This window comes from Orcinus orca, chromosome 16 (genome assembly GCF_937001465.1).
Source record: "Orcinus orca chromosome 16, mOrcOrc1.1, whole genome shotgun sequence".
NCBI lineage: Eukaryota > Metazoa > Chordata > Mammalia > Artiodactyla > Delphinidae > Orcinus > Orcinus orca.
The window spans coordinates 42,745,366-42,762,843 of record NC_064574.1 but is presented as its reverse complement, the minus strand read 5'-3'; the positions used below and the strand labels follow the sequence as shown (position 1 = coordinate 42,762,843).

The 17,478-nt window shown below is 37.7% G+C and overlaps 1 protein-coding gene across 1 annotated transcript in view; it reads right to left on the bottom strand.

The window, feature by feature from the left end:
* MACROD2 (mono-ADP ribosylhydrolase 2) overlaps positions 1-17,478 on the bottom strand; it is a 1,997,895-nt gene that overhangs the window by 84,833 nt on the left and 1,895,584 nt on the right. Inside the window, exon 13 of the mRNA XM_049699229.1 lies at positions 13,071-13,148. Within this exon, the coding sequence (XP_049555186.1) occupies positions 13,071-13,148 (78 nt within the window). The remainder of the gene's footprint in view (positions 1-13,070; positions 13,149-17,478) is intronic.

The window sequence follows — 17,478 nt, the reverse complement described above, 5'->3', positions numbered from 1 at the left end:
AACCAAAGTGGAGGGTGAAGATGTCATTTTGCAAATCATCAAAATTATATCAAGTATTTTATGAGAAATATCCAGATAATGTAGGCAAAAAACTTTTCTTTGAACTGACTAGTATAATTAATATTTAGCTTATAAATACACTGAACATCAATGGATACAACCTGGCTGTTTTGAAATTTTAAATAATTTCTGGGTTGCAGGGGTTGCATCCAATTTCCCTTTATTATATAGATATTTCCCATCTTGAGGATTCCTAGAAAATTAAAACACTGCTTGTACTTTCATTCTTCTATCAAGAGAGCATAATAAAACTTTAGTAATGTGAGCACACAGGGATGGGGGTCACCTAACAGCTCAACCATTCTCATAAAACACCTACTAAATATAGCAAAAGTCAGGAGAGAATTCAGCTAGCTCTTGATTACTCCAAGGCTGATTATCTAGGAATAGTTTTACTTTTGCACCCCCTGGGTTCTCCTCCTCTCCCCTGTGGTGTCTAGAACATTTAAGTGCTAAGAGAAGAAATTGAAATCTGTCCACTTTGCATCATTTTAATGAAAGATTTTATGCTAAGGATATTTAACTGTTGAATTAAAAAAAAAAAAATTCCAGAGCCAGAGGTTACAGGCGCGAAGTTGAAGCAGACGTGTTTGGGCTCTTTGTCTGGGTCTGTCCCTGGGGGAGATGTATCATTGTTCCAAGTTGTCTCTACTTCTGTAAAAGGATCCTCATTTCCTGCCTGTGACCATGTGACCTGCACTGGCTCCTGTGAGACAAGTATATGTACCCAGCCCATATAAACAGAATATACAGTGTGTGCTATTTTGTATCTTACTATTTATACTTGTTTTCTGTAAGATTAATCCTAGTCACCACATGCATCAATTGTCCATTCTTTCTCACTGACGTATATTCTTCCATTGTTGGAATATGTTTCAGTTTGGGGCTAAATGAATAACATTGCTAAAAACATTCTTGTACATGTCTTTTGATGGACATATGTACTCATATCACTTGGGTATAAACACAGGAGTGAGACTGTTAAGTAACAGGCAACACACGTTTAGCTTTACTAGTTCCTGAAAAAACAGTGTTCTGAAGAGTTTATTCCATTTTATAGTGCCACCAGAAATGTATGAGAATTCCATTTGTGCCCTTTATTCTTTAGACTATGTTGTGATACTACTTGTCACAAAAGTCTTTATATGGAGCAGAAAGCCATGCAAAATCTTCCCCCCAAAACCCATTTCCATCCTTTTCACCTCTGGGTACTATATAGAGTGATCACATCTTTGCATATTGAGTCCCTTTGCCTATTCACCTGTTTATTATTCTCCTCATCACACTGTAACATAGCTGTATCTGTGTTTGCTTCCCTTATCAGGGTATGAGCACTGTGAAGATAAATACTGTTTTATTCATTTCTCTTCCCAGCACCTACTAATAAGGAGTGATCCCAAAATGTCCATTTAATTGGCCCTCTGTTATAGTATTCATCAATGTCTCTAAATAGTAATTAGGGTCTGTAACTTGCTTCCTATTGTACCTTTGGCAACAAAGCACTAAGGCTACTAGACGCTTCATATACTATATTTATTGCAAAGAACCTTGGAAGAAGAATTGAATGTTTTAGGCAAATCACAACCTCTTTGGGCTTCAATTTTATTATCTTTAGAAAAAAAGGCCAAGAAACTAGATACTATCTTAGATTCCCTCTATCTTTGGCATTATATAAGGATATGTCTCCTGGTAAAGTTTCTAGTCATCCCTGACATTTGTTTACTGGGAGGATGACGTGGAGGGAACCTTCACTGTTTTGAGTGAGCCTCATTCTCTATCACTGTTGATGGGGAACTGACCATCGCACCGCCTCCCAGTCATTGCTGGGACCTTAACTCATTATCTGTGATCTGACTTTGTACAGTGACGGGGAAGACCAGGGCATTCGGAGGGTAGAAGCAGCCACTTTACTGCAGTGTGTCTCCAGTCTCAGTGCCCCATTCCATACATTCTCAGAGGAATTCCATCAGGAATAGGAAGATCGCAATTCACCAGGGCCTGGGGCACCGCAGATTGGGTGGGACCACATGGGGTGGTAGCCTAAGGCTTTAATGAATACCAGGGATTTTCTCACCTCCCAGTAAGGTCTGGCAATTCACTTTGAGGATAAGAGGCCACGGCCAAGCTCTTTTGGAATATTCCTCTCCCCGCCCTTCTCACTCTTCACCTGTTTTTACCTGTGTGCTCTACATATTTTGGCAATCTTCTCTTGAAATGAAAATGCATATTTTTTTTTCCTCATTTTCCTGAAATTAAGTTCGTGAAAAATAGGGAAAGCAAGGAGGTTCTCAGCTTTGAAATCCAAGAATGCTCATACTTGCTCATGCCTGAGCCACGCCAGGATTTGGCATATTGTATGGAGGAGGTATGTGTGAGCACCGGGCCCTGCCCCCAGGCCTGCTGTGTGTTAATGATGACTCAGCCCATCTGCCTTTCTCTCCAGCCTCTCAGAAATACCACATTCCATCCTGCCTTATTGACCCCATGGGGGCACGCTTTATGTTTGCCTCTCTACATTCAGTCTGGTTGAATTCCACCCACTGTCCTTTGCCCTAATCCCGCCTGGCAGAAGAAACAAAAGAGCATAAAGGATCCCACAGTTTATATGTATATTTTTGATACAGTGAACTCAATCAGCCATACTAATGGGAGGGGACCATTAGAATAGATAATCCAAAAATCCTTTCACTTTTCTTTAGAAACAGATCACATGATTGTTTCTTGGAGGCCTGGTAATTAAGTTTGGCTCAAGCTAATGCTTTAATTAATTTGCATAAAAATCGGTCTGGGAACATCAGTCTGGAATTAAACATTTCTAGAGGAGGATAAACTTAAACTCACTTCATAAATGGGCTGTTTCTAAACAATAGCAACAACAATATAGTTTTGTTGTGTATAGGTTATTAGATGCTCAGATCTTCTTAAGAACAAAGACTTTGTTTCTTTGATGCTTCTCTTAAAGATAATAGAAATTATGTCCTTTTGTTAAGCTTGCAACTTGATTGCTGCTATTATTCAAAGTTCTGCTTGTCTAAAAATACCCCAGATTAAGAGTAAAGTTAAACCTAGGTTAGTGTGAATTTGATTAGCTTCTAAGCTATCCTCAGAGTTTCCTAGGGCCAATAAAATTTACTTTCCTAATGTAAATTATTTCTGTGATTATTCTTTTTTGTAGTTACAAAAGAAAGTCAGTTTTCTTATAGAAACACTTAAAAATACTTACAAATATTGAGAAGTATGAATAATTTTACAACTAAGGGATTGCCACTGTTAATACTGTAAACTGCTATCGTTCTTTTGTACGTGTGTATGTACATATGCACGCATGTATATATATGTATACAAATATATTTATCTGTATATAAGTGTGTGCCTTTGTGTATGTCTGAATATAAAAAATATGTAACTATACACACACACTTATATACGCACATACATACACAATTTACAGAAATATATAAATGTATCCTGGCATTGAAATGAATTTACACTTTGATTCTTGCTTTTCTAGTTTACATTTTTATAAGCAGCTTACACTGTCATTACAATTTCTTCAGAAATCTTATAAGATGCATTATATTCCATGTTATGGGCATATTTTTGGATGTTCCCTTTTTTAAAAAATTTTTGCCAACGAACACAGTACTGCAATGAACATTTTTGTGAATACATACCTCTCTACTTTTGGTAGATGTTACTTTAAGATAAATTCTTAAAGCATAATTTTTGGATCAAAGTGTAAACATTTTACCCTTTTATTACATTTTGTCAAAATTGCTAATGAGGAGGTTGTGCCCTTTAATCACCCACCAATGGTGTGTGAGCATGTCTGGATACCCCCTTCATACCAATTCTGTGTATTTTCAATCCTACTTATTAAACATCTGATATTCAAAAGGAGAAGACACTGAAATCATGTTTTATTTGCGTCTCTTCAAGAAATGAAGAGATAGGTAATCTCTTCATGTTTATAATGACTGTATTTCTTCTTTTGTGAATTGTGAGTCCTTTGCCCATTTTCCTCTTGGGTTACTTTTTTTTCTTATTGATTTATGAAGTCTTTATTTTTGTAATAAGAAAATTAATTCTTTGTCATTTAGGCTGAGAATACTTTTCCTAACAGTTTTTCTTTAGAATTTGATTACAACCTTTATTTTTCATGTCAAAATTTATATATTCAGATTTAGCCACTTTACTCTTTAATCTTCTTTTTTTTTTTTTTTTTTTTTTTTTTTGCGGTACGCGGGCCTCTCACTGTTGTGGCCTCTCCCGTTGCGGAGCACAGGCTCTGGACGCGCAGGCTCAGTCGCCATGGCTCACGGGCCCAGCCGCTCCGCGGCATGTGGGATCTTCCCAGACCGGGCACGAACCCGTGTCCCCTGCATCAGCAGGCAGACTCTCAACCACTGCGCCACCAGGGAAGTCCCACTTTACTCTTTTATGACATATATGGACATATGAACACACATAGTACAGATATATATGTATGTGCATGTATTTTATAATACATAAGCATACAATCATGTGTCTGTATATATTCACATTTCAAAAAGCAGTCTTTATTTCAAAATAAAAAAAATATACCTTTGGTTCTTTTAGTCTAGTATTTTTGTAGTTTCAGTTTTACATTTCATCTTTGCTCCTTTTGGAATTTAAATTGGCATGAGGAATGAGATTGGGATTCAGTTTATTTTTCCAAATGGCCAAATAGTTGTCTTAATGACATTTACTGAGTCATCTGTCTTTAAAATGTCAGCCTGAATATGTACTGAAATCTCAGATCTGCTGGGGTCTATTTCCAAATTCTTTGTTCTGTTTCATTGATCAGCCTGTCCATCCCTCCAGTAGGACTACACTGTTAATCACATTTTTCAAAGATTCCATGTCATTTTTAGTATATTGATTCTGTCATTGACTGATAATATCATATCTGTGAATTCCCCATCTCCTTCTCAATTGGATTTTATTCATATTGTATCTTTCTATATCATCTGACACATAAAAACCCATCATTGTTATATTTAATCAGAGATTTAAATTTTTATTGATATAAAATGACCAACTCTTTCTCACTTGAGATTTTTTGCTAAAATTCTAACCGGAGAGATTCTAACATAGTTTTCCATGTTTTCTTTTGATGCTCATTTCCCAAATATACTTTTTTTCTAACTTTGCATTTTTAAAGCTTTACTATTTTATTGAAATTAATTCATTTATTTATTTTTAAATTTTTGGCTGCATTGGGTCTTCATCGCCGCACACGGGCTTTCTCTAGTTGCGGCGAGCAGGGGCTAATCTTCATTGCGGTGTGCGGGCTTCTCATTGCAGTGGCTTTTCCTGTTGTGGAGCACGGGCTCTATGTGCGTGGGCTTCAGCGGTTGTGGCACGTGGGCTTCAGTAGTTGTGGCTTGTGGGCTCTAGAGCACAGGCTCACTAGTTGTGGCACACGGGCTTAGTTGCTCCACAATATGTGGGATCTTCCCGGACCAGGGCTTGAACCAGTGTCTCCTGCATTGGCAGGCGGATTCTTAACCACTGTGCCACCAGAGAAGTCCCTCAAAGTTATTCTTAAACCTAACTTATATTGTCAGAACCCATAGCACAGCAGGATTTTTAGTTTTTTATTATCTTTATTGAAGTCAGCATTGGCTGCAACCCTCCCTGCTCCCCACTAGAGTCTTTGTTTTACAAACTCTGCTACTGAAATTTCCTTTCTTTACTCTCTCCCTTATTTCCTTCCTTATTTCCTCCCTTTCTTTCTTCCTCTTTTAAATCTTGTATCAAAATATGACATACATACAGGAAAGTACACAAACGATATGCAGAGCTCAATTAAATAACCAAAAGCAGGTAGAAAAACTATACATTCTTATGATAACCATCCAGCCCAGAAGCCCAGCTCACAGCTCAATCAGTATCTCCTCCCCAGTCACCCAAGTTCAGTCAACACTCTGACTGTCATAGTAATCACTACCTACATTCTCTTTACCATTTCACTGCTTAAGCACATCTTTCTAAATATTAGTTATTTTTCCTGCTTTTCAAAGTTGACATAGATGAACGTGTATAATATACATGCTTTTGTACATTCTTTAGTTTAATATAAAGCTTGTGAGATTCATCCGTGTTTTTGCCTGTAATTGTAGTTTGTAATTTCTGATGAGACGTCTGCTTCATCCTTATATTTGTTTCTCTGTATGTAACTTGTCTTTTTCATCTGATTGTTTTTGAGATTTTTCTGTTTATCACTGGTGTTGAGCAAGTTGATTGTGATTTCCTTAAGTATAATTTTCTTTATGTTTCTTGTGCTTTGGGGTCATAGAACTTCTTATATATGTGAGTTCATAGTTTTCATAAAGTTTCTGAAAAATTTCAGCAACTATTACTTCAAATATTTTTTTCTGTCTCCCTTTCCCATGCCTTCCTTGAGAGATTCCAGTTCTTGATTATTGTATTTGGAATCACTCTTGAAGTTGTTCCATGGCTCACTGATGCTCTTTTCATTTCCTTCAGTCATTTATTCTCTCTGTGTTTGAATTTGGATAGTTTCTATAGCTATATCTTCAAATTCACTAATCTTTTCTTCTGCACTGTCTAATATGCCATTATTCCTGTCAAGTATAATTTTCATCTCAGACACTCAACAGAGTGAATTGAATCTTTAGAAATTCAATTTGGGTCTTTTTATATCTTCCATGTTTCTAATGAACATGGTGATCCTTCTTTTAGCTTCTTGAAGATGTGGAACACAATTAATAATTTTTAACATGCCCTTTCATATTATTACCCCATCTGTGCCACTTCTGGATTGATTTCTATTAATTGATATCTCTTCTCCTATAAGTCATACTTTCCTGTGTCTTGTCAAGTAGGCCAATTAATAACCCTACAACAGACTCTGAGTGTTCAAGTAAAAGGAAGAGTCACACGTCTCTCACTTTAAATCAGAAACTAGAAATGATTAAGCTTAGTGAGGAAGGCGTGTCAAAAGCTAAGACAGGCTGAAAGCTAGGCCTCTCGCACTAAGCAGTTAGCTAAGTTATGAAGGCAAAGGAAAAGTTTCTTGAAGGAAATTAAAAGTGATTCTCCAATAAACACATGAATAATAAGAAAGTGGAACAGGCTTGTTGCTGATATGGAGAAAGTTTTAGTGGTCTGGATAGAAGATCAAACCAGCCACAACATTCCCTTATTTCAAAGCCTAATCCAGGGCAAGGCCCTAACTCTCTTCAATTCTATGAAGGCTGAGAGAGGTGAGGAAGCTGCAGAAGAAAAGTTTGAAGCTAGCAGAGGTTGGTTCATGAGGTTTAAGAAAAAAAAAATTCACCTCCATAACATAAAAGTACAAGGTAAGGAGCGAGTGCTAATGTAGAAGCTGCAGTAAGTTACCCAGAGATCTAGCTAAGATTATTAATGAAGGTGGCTACACTAAACGACAGCTTTTCAATGCAGAAGAAACAGCCTTCTATTGGAAGAAGATGCCATTTAGGACTTTTACAGCTAGATAGGAGAAGTCAATGCCTGGCTTCAAAGCTTCAAAGGTCAGCCTGACTCTCTTGTTAGGGGCTAATGCAGATGGTGACTTTAAGTTGAAGCCAATGCTCATTTGCCTTCCCCCAAATCCTAGGACCCTTTAGAATTATGTTCAGTCTACTCTTCCTGTGCTCTATAAATGGAACAACAAAGCCTGGATGACAGCACATCTATTTACAGCATGCTTTACTGAATATTTCAAGCCCACTGTTGAGACCTACTGCTCAGAAAAAAAGATTCCTTTCAAAATGTTATTGCTCATTGACAATGAATTTGGTCACCCAAGAGCTCTGAGGGAGATGTGCAATGAGATTAATGTTGTTTTCATGCCTGCTAACAAAATATCCGTTCTGCAGCCCATGGGTCAAGGAGCAATTTTAGCTTTCAAATCCCATTATTTAAGAAATACATTTCATAAGGCTATAGCTGCCATAGATAGTTCTCTGTTGGATCTGGGCAAAATAAATTGAAAACCTTCTGGAAAGGATTCACCATTTGAGAAGCTATTAGGGACATTCATGATTCATGGGAAGTGGTCAAAATGTGAACATTAACAGGAATTTGGAAGAAGTTGATTCCAACCCTCATGGATGACTTTGAGGGGTTCAAGACTTCAGTGGAGGAAATAACTGCAGATGTGGTAGAAATAGCAAGAGAACTAGAATTAGAAGTGGAGGCTGAAGATGTGATTGAATTGCAACAATTTCAGGATCAAACCTTCACAGATGAGGAGTTACTTCTTATGGAAAAGCAAAGAAAGTGGTTTCTTTCTTTCTTTTTTTTTTTTTTTTTGCAGTACGCGGGCCTCTCACTGTTGTGGCCTCTCCCGTTGCGGAGCACAGGCTCAGCGGCCATGGCTCACGGGCCCAGCCGCTCTGCGGCATGTGGGATCTTCCCGGACCGGGGCACGAACCCGTGTCCCCTGCATCAGCAGGCGGACTCTCAACCACTGTGCCACCAGGGAAGCCCAAAAGTGGTTTCTTGAGACGGAATCTAATTCTGGTGAATGCTGTGAAGATTGCTGAAATGACAGCAAAGGGTTTAGAACATTACATAAACTTAGTTAAGAAAGCAGTGGCAGGGTTTGAGAGGATCGACTCCAATGTTGAAAGAAGTTCTACTGTGGGTAAAATGCTATCAAACAGCACTGTATGCTACAGAGAAATCGTTCATGGAAGGAAGAGTCAATGATGTGGAAAACGTCATTGTTGTCTTAATTTTAAGAAACTGCCACAGCCGTCCCAAACTTCAGCAACCACCACCCTGATCAGTCAGCAGCCATCAGCATACAGGCAAGACCCTCCACCAGCAGAAAGATCATGACTCCCCGGAGACTCAGATGATAGTTAGCATTTTCTAGCAATAAGATCTTTTTACAATTAAGGTGTGTGTATTGATTTTTTAGACATAATGCTATTGCACACTTAATAGACTACAGTATATTGTAAACATAACTTTTATACGCACTGGGAAACCAAAAAATTCATGTGACTTGCTTTATTGCAGTCTCTGCTTTATTTCAGTGGTCTGGAACAGAACCCACAAGGGTGGGTTGTACAAGGGTGTGCTTGTACAAACACCCTTGAAAAGATTGGCCAAAACAAAGGCAGTAAGGGCCTCTGCTCATAAAACATGCAGGAACACAAGAGCTGCATGATTTGTCTTCCAATACTTCTTTTCATGTCCGGTAATTTTGTTGATTACTCTGTTGGATGTGAGGTATGTTTCTATTTCTATAAATGTTCTTCAGTTTCATTCTAGGATCAGTTAAATTATTCAGAAACAGTTTGATCCTTTTAAGTCTTGTTTATAAGCTGGCTTGCAGAGGACAAGAGCAGCATTTAGTGAATTGCTAGTTTTGCTCCACTATTGAGGTAAACCCTTTCTGAGCCCTCTTGAGGTTTTAGGTTTTCCAGTCTGCCTGGTGGGAACAGGCACTCCTCTCAGCCCCATGCAAGCTCCAGGTATCATTCCCTCAAGTCCTTTAATGTTCTTTACCCAGCCTGTTATGCATGTGCAGATCAATACTCAGCTGAAGACTTGAGGGATTCCCTCTGTAGGTCTCTAGAGCGTTCCCTGTGTGGAGCTCTCTCCTCTCCAGGACTCTGCCCTGGAAACACTAGATGCTTGGCCTTCTAGGACTCTCAGCTCTGTGTCCTCAACTCAGGGAGTCTGCTGGGCTGTGCACTGTAGCCTGGAAAGTCTCTCCAGACAGTCAGCAGGGACAACCACAGGCCTCACCTCACTTCCTGACTCTCAGGCATCACTGAGACTTACCAAATTTTAATATGAATTGGTGCTTTTATTCTCCATAACAATGGAAAAACATTAGCATACTTTAATTTAACTCATCCCAATAAATGGCATTATTATGGTATATTTTATTTTATTAATTTTTTTACAGAGATTTTATTTTTATGTTTTAAACTTTTTAGTTTATATTGTAGTATAGTTGATTAACAATGTTGTGTTAGTTTCAGGTGTCCAGCAAAGTCATTCAGTTATACATATACGTGTATCTAGTCTTTTTCAAATTCTTTTCCCATTTAGGTTGTTACATAATATTGAGCAGAGTTCCCTATTTTAATTCTAAGCATCTCTTAACTCCCATAGTACATTATTATTACAGTCATCATTATTAATTTGTACCATCAATACTCATTTACATTTATCCAACAATTACTATTTACCTTGCTTTTAATTCTTTCCTTCATCTTTGATCTTCTTTCTGGGATCAATGTCCCACCTGAAGAACACCAGAATTTTTTGGTGGTGAAGTTTGCTTTGTTTGGTCCAAAATGTTCTTAATTAACCTTTATTCTTGAAACATACATTTTCTCTGTGTTTAGAATCCATGGTCAGCAGCTATTCTGTTGTACTGTCTTTTTATTTCCATCCTATCTTTTGCAAAGTTAGATATCAGTCCAGTTGTTTGATAATTGCTTTTGGATGTTCTGTTTATCTTTGGCTTTCAGGAACTTTACTATACGGGCCTGGTTGTAGATTTATTTTGCTTGGCGTTCAAAGGACTTTTGGAACATGTGGCTTAATATCCCTTCTTACCAGAATCTCTTCCAGTATTGCCCAATCCCCTCTCCCCTTTCTGTCTGGGATTCCAATTACACGTGTAATAGACTTTGTCATTTTATCCTCCATATCTTTTCCCTTTCTTTAGTTTGCCATTCTATGCTTCTCTCCTGTTTTTATTTTGGATATGTTCTTCTGACCTAACTTCTAGTTCATAAATTCTCTTTCATCTGTGTCTAATAAACCATAAACCCGCTCACTGAATTCTTCATTTCAGTGTGGCATCTTTTACTTCTAGACTTTTTCGCTTTTTTTCTGTTTTGAATTCTCAGTTCTCAGCTAAGATTTTCACTCCTGTCTTTATTCCCCTTATAGTCTTGGTGTTTTATACTTTGTAACACTACTATTTTCAGCCCAAGAGGGCTTGCCACCCTTGACTGTTTGTTTTTCATGTTACCTCCTTTATTTTTTTCTGGCTACTTTTTGTCCGTGTGAGCTGGACATTATATCTGACAAATTGTTTATGTAAATGGTTTGAAACTTAGAATACTTTTTTCTCCCCATCTAGTATGTAACTTACATTTGTTTTTCTCAGGTACCTAGAGGGACTGGTAATCTAGGTTGATCTTAATATAATCTGGGGATTGAGACGATTCGAAGCTGAGAGGCAGTCTCGCAAGAGGCTGATCTACTGCTGTTTCATTCTTCCTGCTAAGGTATACATCTTTGGGGTTTCAACACGAAACACAGGGGTTTACCAGGGCCCTTTGCCCTTTTGAGCAGTGGGACTTAAGATGCTTTTTGCAGAATCAGCAAATGCCCTAAGGTAAAAACAGTTTCAAATTCTGTCTCTGTATGTCAGTTTTCATATATATTCATTATATATATATATATATTTATTTATTTATTTTGGTCCAGGTTGTCTAGTGGGAGTAATGGTCTAAATTATTTAGATTCTCATTACTGAAAGTGTCTCCTTCTTTTTCTTTCTCATTTAAAATAATATACTATAATTTTCAAAGGTAAAAGCAACCATTTAAGTAAGCTCTTTTGATACTAATTTTGAAACAATTATTTCAATGTTTTCATACATTTAAATGAGTCTCTTATCACGTAGTCCTTTCCAACTGTGCCCTTCTCAGTCTTCACTGTTTCCTTCTTTTCTGTATTTATTGTTTCTGCACAGGCCTTTTGTTAGTTTCTTCAGAAAGGACACTTGGGTGGCATATTTCCTTAATCTTTCTATTCCTGAGAAAATATTACTCTTGACTTCATGCATGAATAATAACTTCACTAAATATAGACACGGTGTCCTTTAGAGCCCTGGAAATGTTACTCCATTTTTTTTTTTTTTTTTTTTTGAGGATTTAGAGCTGTGGAAGAAGAAGGCTAAGGCTAATGTGATTTTGGTGATTTTGCTTATAACCTGATTTTGAATTTCCTAGATGCTTTAAAAGCCCTCCTTTATTATCAATCTTCAGAAATTCCATGAGGATTTGTAGGTTTTTGTTCTCATTTGTTTTCATTACCTTTGCCTATAAATACAACATGTACTCTTGTGTTTTGGGTAGAGGAACTGGTTTGCATTAGGAAAACAGTTTTTTCTGTTATTTTTCTAAAGACTGCTTCATTTCTATTTGTTCTATTATCTCTTCTTGGTATTCCAAGGAGATGTAGATTTAATCTCCTGTATACACTGTCTCCATGTTTCACATTTATTCTCATTGGTATCATATCTTCCTTTCAGTAGTTGCAAATCCAATGCCTACAGAGTTCAGTCAGGTAAAAAAAATAAATGAAGCCAGCCAGGTACAAAATTAATGAGTAATGAGGATTGTGGAGAGCAAACATCCCTTCTAAATGTGGCAGCTACCAATCAGCTGGTATTTAGCTCTAGTAAAATACAGTTGACTCCTTTTTTTTTTTTTTTTTTTTTGCGGTACGCGGGCCCCCCCACTGCTGCGGCCTCTCCCATCGTGGAGCACAGACTCTGGACGCGCAGGCCCAGCGGCTATGGCCCACAGGCCCAGCCGCTCCACGGCACGTGGGATCACCTGGGACCGGGGCACGAACCCGCGTCCCCCACATCGCCAGGTGGACTCTCAACCACAGCGCCACCAGGGAAGCCCCAGTTGACTCTTGAACAACATGGGTTTGAACTGTGCAGTTCACTTATAGGTAAATTTTTTTCAACAAATATGTACTACATAGTCTGTGGTTGGTTGAATCCGTGGATGTGGAACCACAGATACGGAGGTCTGACTATAAAGTCGTTCACCGATTTTTGACCGTGTGGAGGGCTGGTGCCCCTAATTCCTCAGTTGTTCAAGATTCCAGGTTCCATTTTTCCAGAAAAAGTAAAATCTGGGTTTTAGAAAACGCAATATTCTAAAGCAGAAAAAACAAACAAACAAAAAAAAAAACAACTGAAAAAGAATCTCACAACTTACCATTGGGATGATCTTGGCCACATATAGAATGATCTGTTACTTCATTTTCTTCTGTAATATTGTCATCCTTTGCAGAATCTGACATCACAAACAAGCAAAATCCCTAGTCAGCATTTTTAACCAGGAAATACAACAGCCTCCAGCACTAAAAGAATAGATCTATGTTTGGGAAAAAAAATCTATTATTTTTTAAAAATGCCATTAAAATACTTAAATATCTTCATCAATAAATAAGCTTTTCTTAAAGTACTGCATAAGATGTCTGCACAAAGTTCACAAGGTAAAAACGGTAAAGATTCGGCTAGAACATCTTTTTCACAACAAGGAAGAAAATATAAGCAGACTTTATGCATCAGTGAAAATCTTAGGAGAATTGTGCAAAAGGATATGAAAGGAAGGCAAAATAGAGAAGATTAAAGGAATATAATTTTAATGTTCTTAATGCTTCCATTACTGTTGTTGTGCATATATGGGAGCCTTGAGTCCTTGAAAAAGGCAGATGTAGAGCTTTGAAATCCAGTGGTAATTAAGTTCATCTTCCTCAGGAGCTATCCCAGTAGAAAGATAGCAAAGGGGGAACACAAACCTTCTGTTTTGTGCAACTTCACCCTTTCTCTTGTGTAGCACATTTAAACGTGGGATCAGCATAAGTTCATCTTTTTTTTTTTTTTTATTGTATGATGTATTTTACAGGAAATATGTGGCTAAAAGGATTCCAGTGACTTATGGACTCTTGCAAAGCTACAAAGCGCCCCCTGTTGGATGTTGGAGACCTCTAGGGAGGCTCTTCAAAATCCATTGGAAAGAGCACGTGAGTAGGTCAGCAGAAAGAGAGAAAATAGATCTTTCATTCCACAAATATTTACGAAGGGCCAACTCTACGCCAGGCACAGTTCTTGACACTGGGGAGTCAATAGTAAACAAAACAACAAATCTCTGCTCTCATAGGGGTTACAATCTAGTGGATATTTTTCATGCAGTTAAAAGGGTGGTAATCCAAAGATATCTAAAAGTCATGAGCTAATCCTGTATGCATGTGGCCACGGAGAGAGCTGGGGATGGTAGACCAGCACGTCTAATACAAATGGGTTCTCTACTGAGTTCATATTCCTCAGTTGTGTTTTAACTCCCTAACAGAGCTGAATCAGATGGAATCTAAAATAAATCATTCTTGCTTTGTTTCCCTTACCCATTTTTCTCTCTCCCTCCCCAAACTAGGAGATAGCTTTAAACAATATGTTTTAGAATATTATGAGAAAGTCTGTTTCTCCAACTTGCCACAAGCAACATTTGATGGACAAGTGAGAAACCTGGGTAGTTAACATAAGATTCAAATTTAATAACCAGTGAAGCAAGTATACACCGAAAGTATATGGTTTTAATTGGCTGCAAATAATTCCCCCAAGGCAACTGTTTAATTACCTGCACTGTTTCTTATTTCTTTCTGAGACTGACAATAAGTTTCAAAGTCCAAATTTGGAAGCAAAACTTGAGCACAGACACATTTCCCAAACTGTTAACTCACTCACGTCAAATTGTTTTAAATCAGCTCCCATTAAAATATGCCTTTTTAATTTTAAATCTAACATGTGGATTAAAAAATATCATTTGAATACTTTTTTCCACATGAACACTGAAAATGAACAATGACTGAAAGAAGGTACTATATGAACCAGGCTAAATTTTAATTTTGAAAGTATTTTAGTTCTACTTGTTTATAGAAAATGGTACCATTCGATATGTAGCCTTGTACAACACTCATTTCTTTCAAGATTATCCAAGATTTTGTATGTAGTTAAAATTTATTCATTTACACTTAACAATAATTCATTATATTTTCTAATTTACATAAACATTATGTTTCAGGTACCAAATATGACTTAAGAAATGTCTTTTGAAAAGTGATTTACACTGAGTTTACAAGTTTATGGTCCAATGAGTCATGTAAGATGGGTGAAAGTACTTAAAAAATTAATCATTAGTCTATACCTGTTTGTCACCAATATCTGTGTCTTTGGTAAGTTAAATGACCCTTTAATTTCAATTTCCTTGAGGAGTTGCTGTAACATTGCTAAGGTACCTTCTGATCTTTTGTGCTCTAAAATATACAATGTATTTCACTGAATCCAAGATACCATCAATTGTTATTTGCACTGTTATTTTGTGTAGAATCAAAAAAATGAGACCAAATGAACTATAACACACCATAAATTCTAAGAATGTGTCCTGGCTTTGGAAATAAAATATATAAAAGACTATGCATCTGAGAAATATGACGTTTCAGTATATTGTGTGTGTACAGAAATATGCCTTTATGTGATGACAAGGATTTCCCATCAATATGACCCATCACCAAAGCCACAAGTTCACTTTGTCTTGTATGTGAGCCTCGTCTCCAGAAGTGTACACACCTATTGTATGCACAGCAATAAAGCAAGATAAACAGTATAAGCTCATGATAGCATGCACAAATAACCAGGTGGCTACAGAAGATTGTTTCCACTACAGTGTCTCTATTAAAAGAGCTATGTGGGGCTTCCCTGGTGGCGCAGTGGTTGAGAGCCCGCCTGCCAATGCAGGGGACACAGGTTCGTGCCCCGGTCTGGGAAGATCCCACATGCCGCGGAGCGGCTGGGCCCGTGAGCCATGGCCGCTGAGCCTGCGCGTCCGGAGCCTGTGCTCCGCAACGGGAGAGGCCACAACAGTGAGAGGCCCGCGTACCGCAAAAAAAAAAAAAAAAAAAAAAAAAAAAAAAAAGGGCTATGTGAATTTCCAGTCTCATGAACTTTAGCAGGACTGGTTTTGATCCTGAATGTTTTAAACCATGGATCCCATTGCATTATACTTAGTCGTGGATATGAAACGACTGGAGATTTTCTGCTTGGGAGGGGATGAAAGCTGCACTATATATGTATATAAAGTCATTATTCATAATGAGAAAGAGAGAAAATATATCCGGTACATATTGTCATTAAAAGAGGGTATTTTTTCATAGCCATAAACTACCATGAAAACTATAGTTGTATACACTAAATTCTTGAATCACCTTGGATTCACATTTTATTTAATTCTAAAAATTATCATTTGGTAATGTTCAAAAAATGTGAAAGAGTTATCACCTAATTCTGAGCTTCTGTCAATGTTCTTTTAATAGCAGAGAATTTGAATTAAATTTATATGTAGATGCTGACTTTCAAAATCCTTAAGGTCAATGTCCTATTAGAGAATTTTTTCACATGCAAATATTAAATCAAATAGCCAAGGCAAAGTTCTACAGACAGAAATTCTAAACAGTAGGTCATTTTTAATGAGGTCAGTTACACATGTCTATACAGGATAGTACATGTATAGATTTAAGCTGTGATGATAAATGATGATACTATTGAATTTTTAATAAACATATCTAGACTATAAATCAAAATAAATGCTCTCTATTTTGAAAACGTTCCCTTAGAACAAAAGTTCTTAACCCTAGAGCACCACTAAATATACTCTAGGGGTCCACAAACCTTTTTGAAATGATATGCAAATGTGTGCTTATATTCATATGTTCATTTTTCTGGGAGGAGATAGCTTCTGTCATATTCTTGTAGGGATCTGTGACCCCAACAAGGTTAAAAATAACTATAGAAATGTATACTCTAATGCCAGTGACACTGCCATTTTTAAAATAAATTTATTTATTTATTTTTGGCTGCATTGGGTCTTCGTTGCTGTGTGCGGGCTTCCTCTAGTTGCGGCACACGTGCTTCTCATTGCAGTGGCGTCTCTTGTTGTGGAGCACGGACTCTAGGTGCACGGGCTTTGGTAGTTGTGGCTCATGGGCTCTAGAGCGCAGGCTCAGTAGTTGTGGCACATGGGCTTAGCTGCTACGTGGCATGTGGGATCTTCCTGGACCAGGGCTCGAACCCATGTCCCCTGCATTGGCAGGTGGATTCTTAACCACCGCTCCACCAGGGAAGTCCGATTAACTATCTTTGAGGACATTTTCAAGCCAGGAGGTGAACAAAATCCATCTAGTAAGAGACGTAGCCCCTGACTATTATTCAGAGTAGCGGCAAGAGGTCATTTGGGTGTAAAAGTTCTAATGGGTCAGAACAAAATAAATGCCATGTGTGAATGCCTACATGTAAAATATTCTTGCTCTGTAACATGTCAACGTCCACATGTGAGCACCTTAGCCTGATGCAAAAGTTGCACAGAAACACAATCACCTGGATTGCCTTTGATTCTTATAAAATAGTTAAACCAAGCAAAACATTTATCCTGGTCTGTTCATTTAGCTGGTTTAATGTGTGAAGCAATTAGAATAAAGTAATTTTTCTTCCAGCTGAACAGTGTGATAATTCACTATAAACTAGAGTCTCTACAGCCGATTAGGGTCTCCTTGAAGCTTTGCAGTGATGCC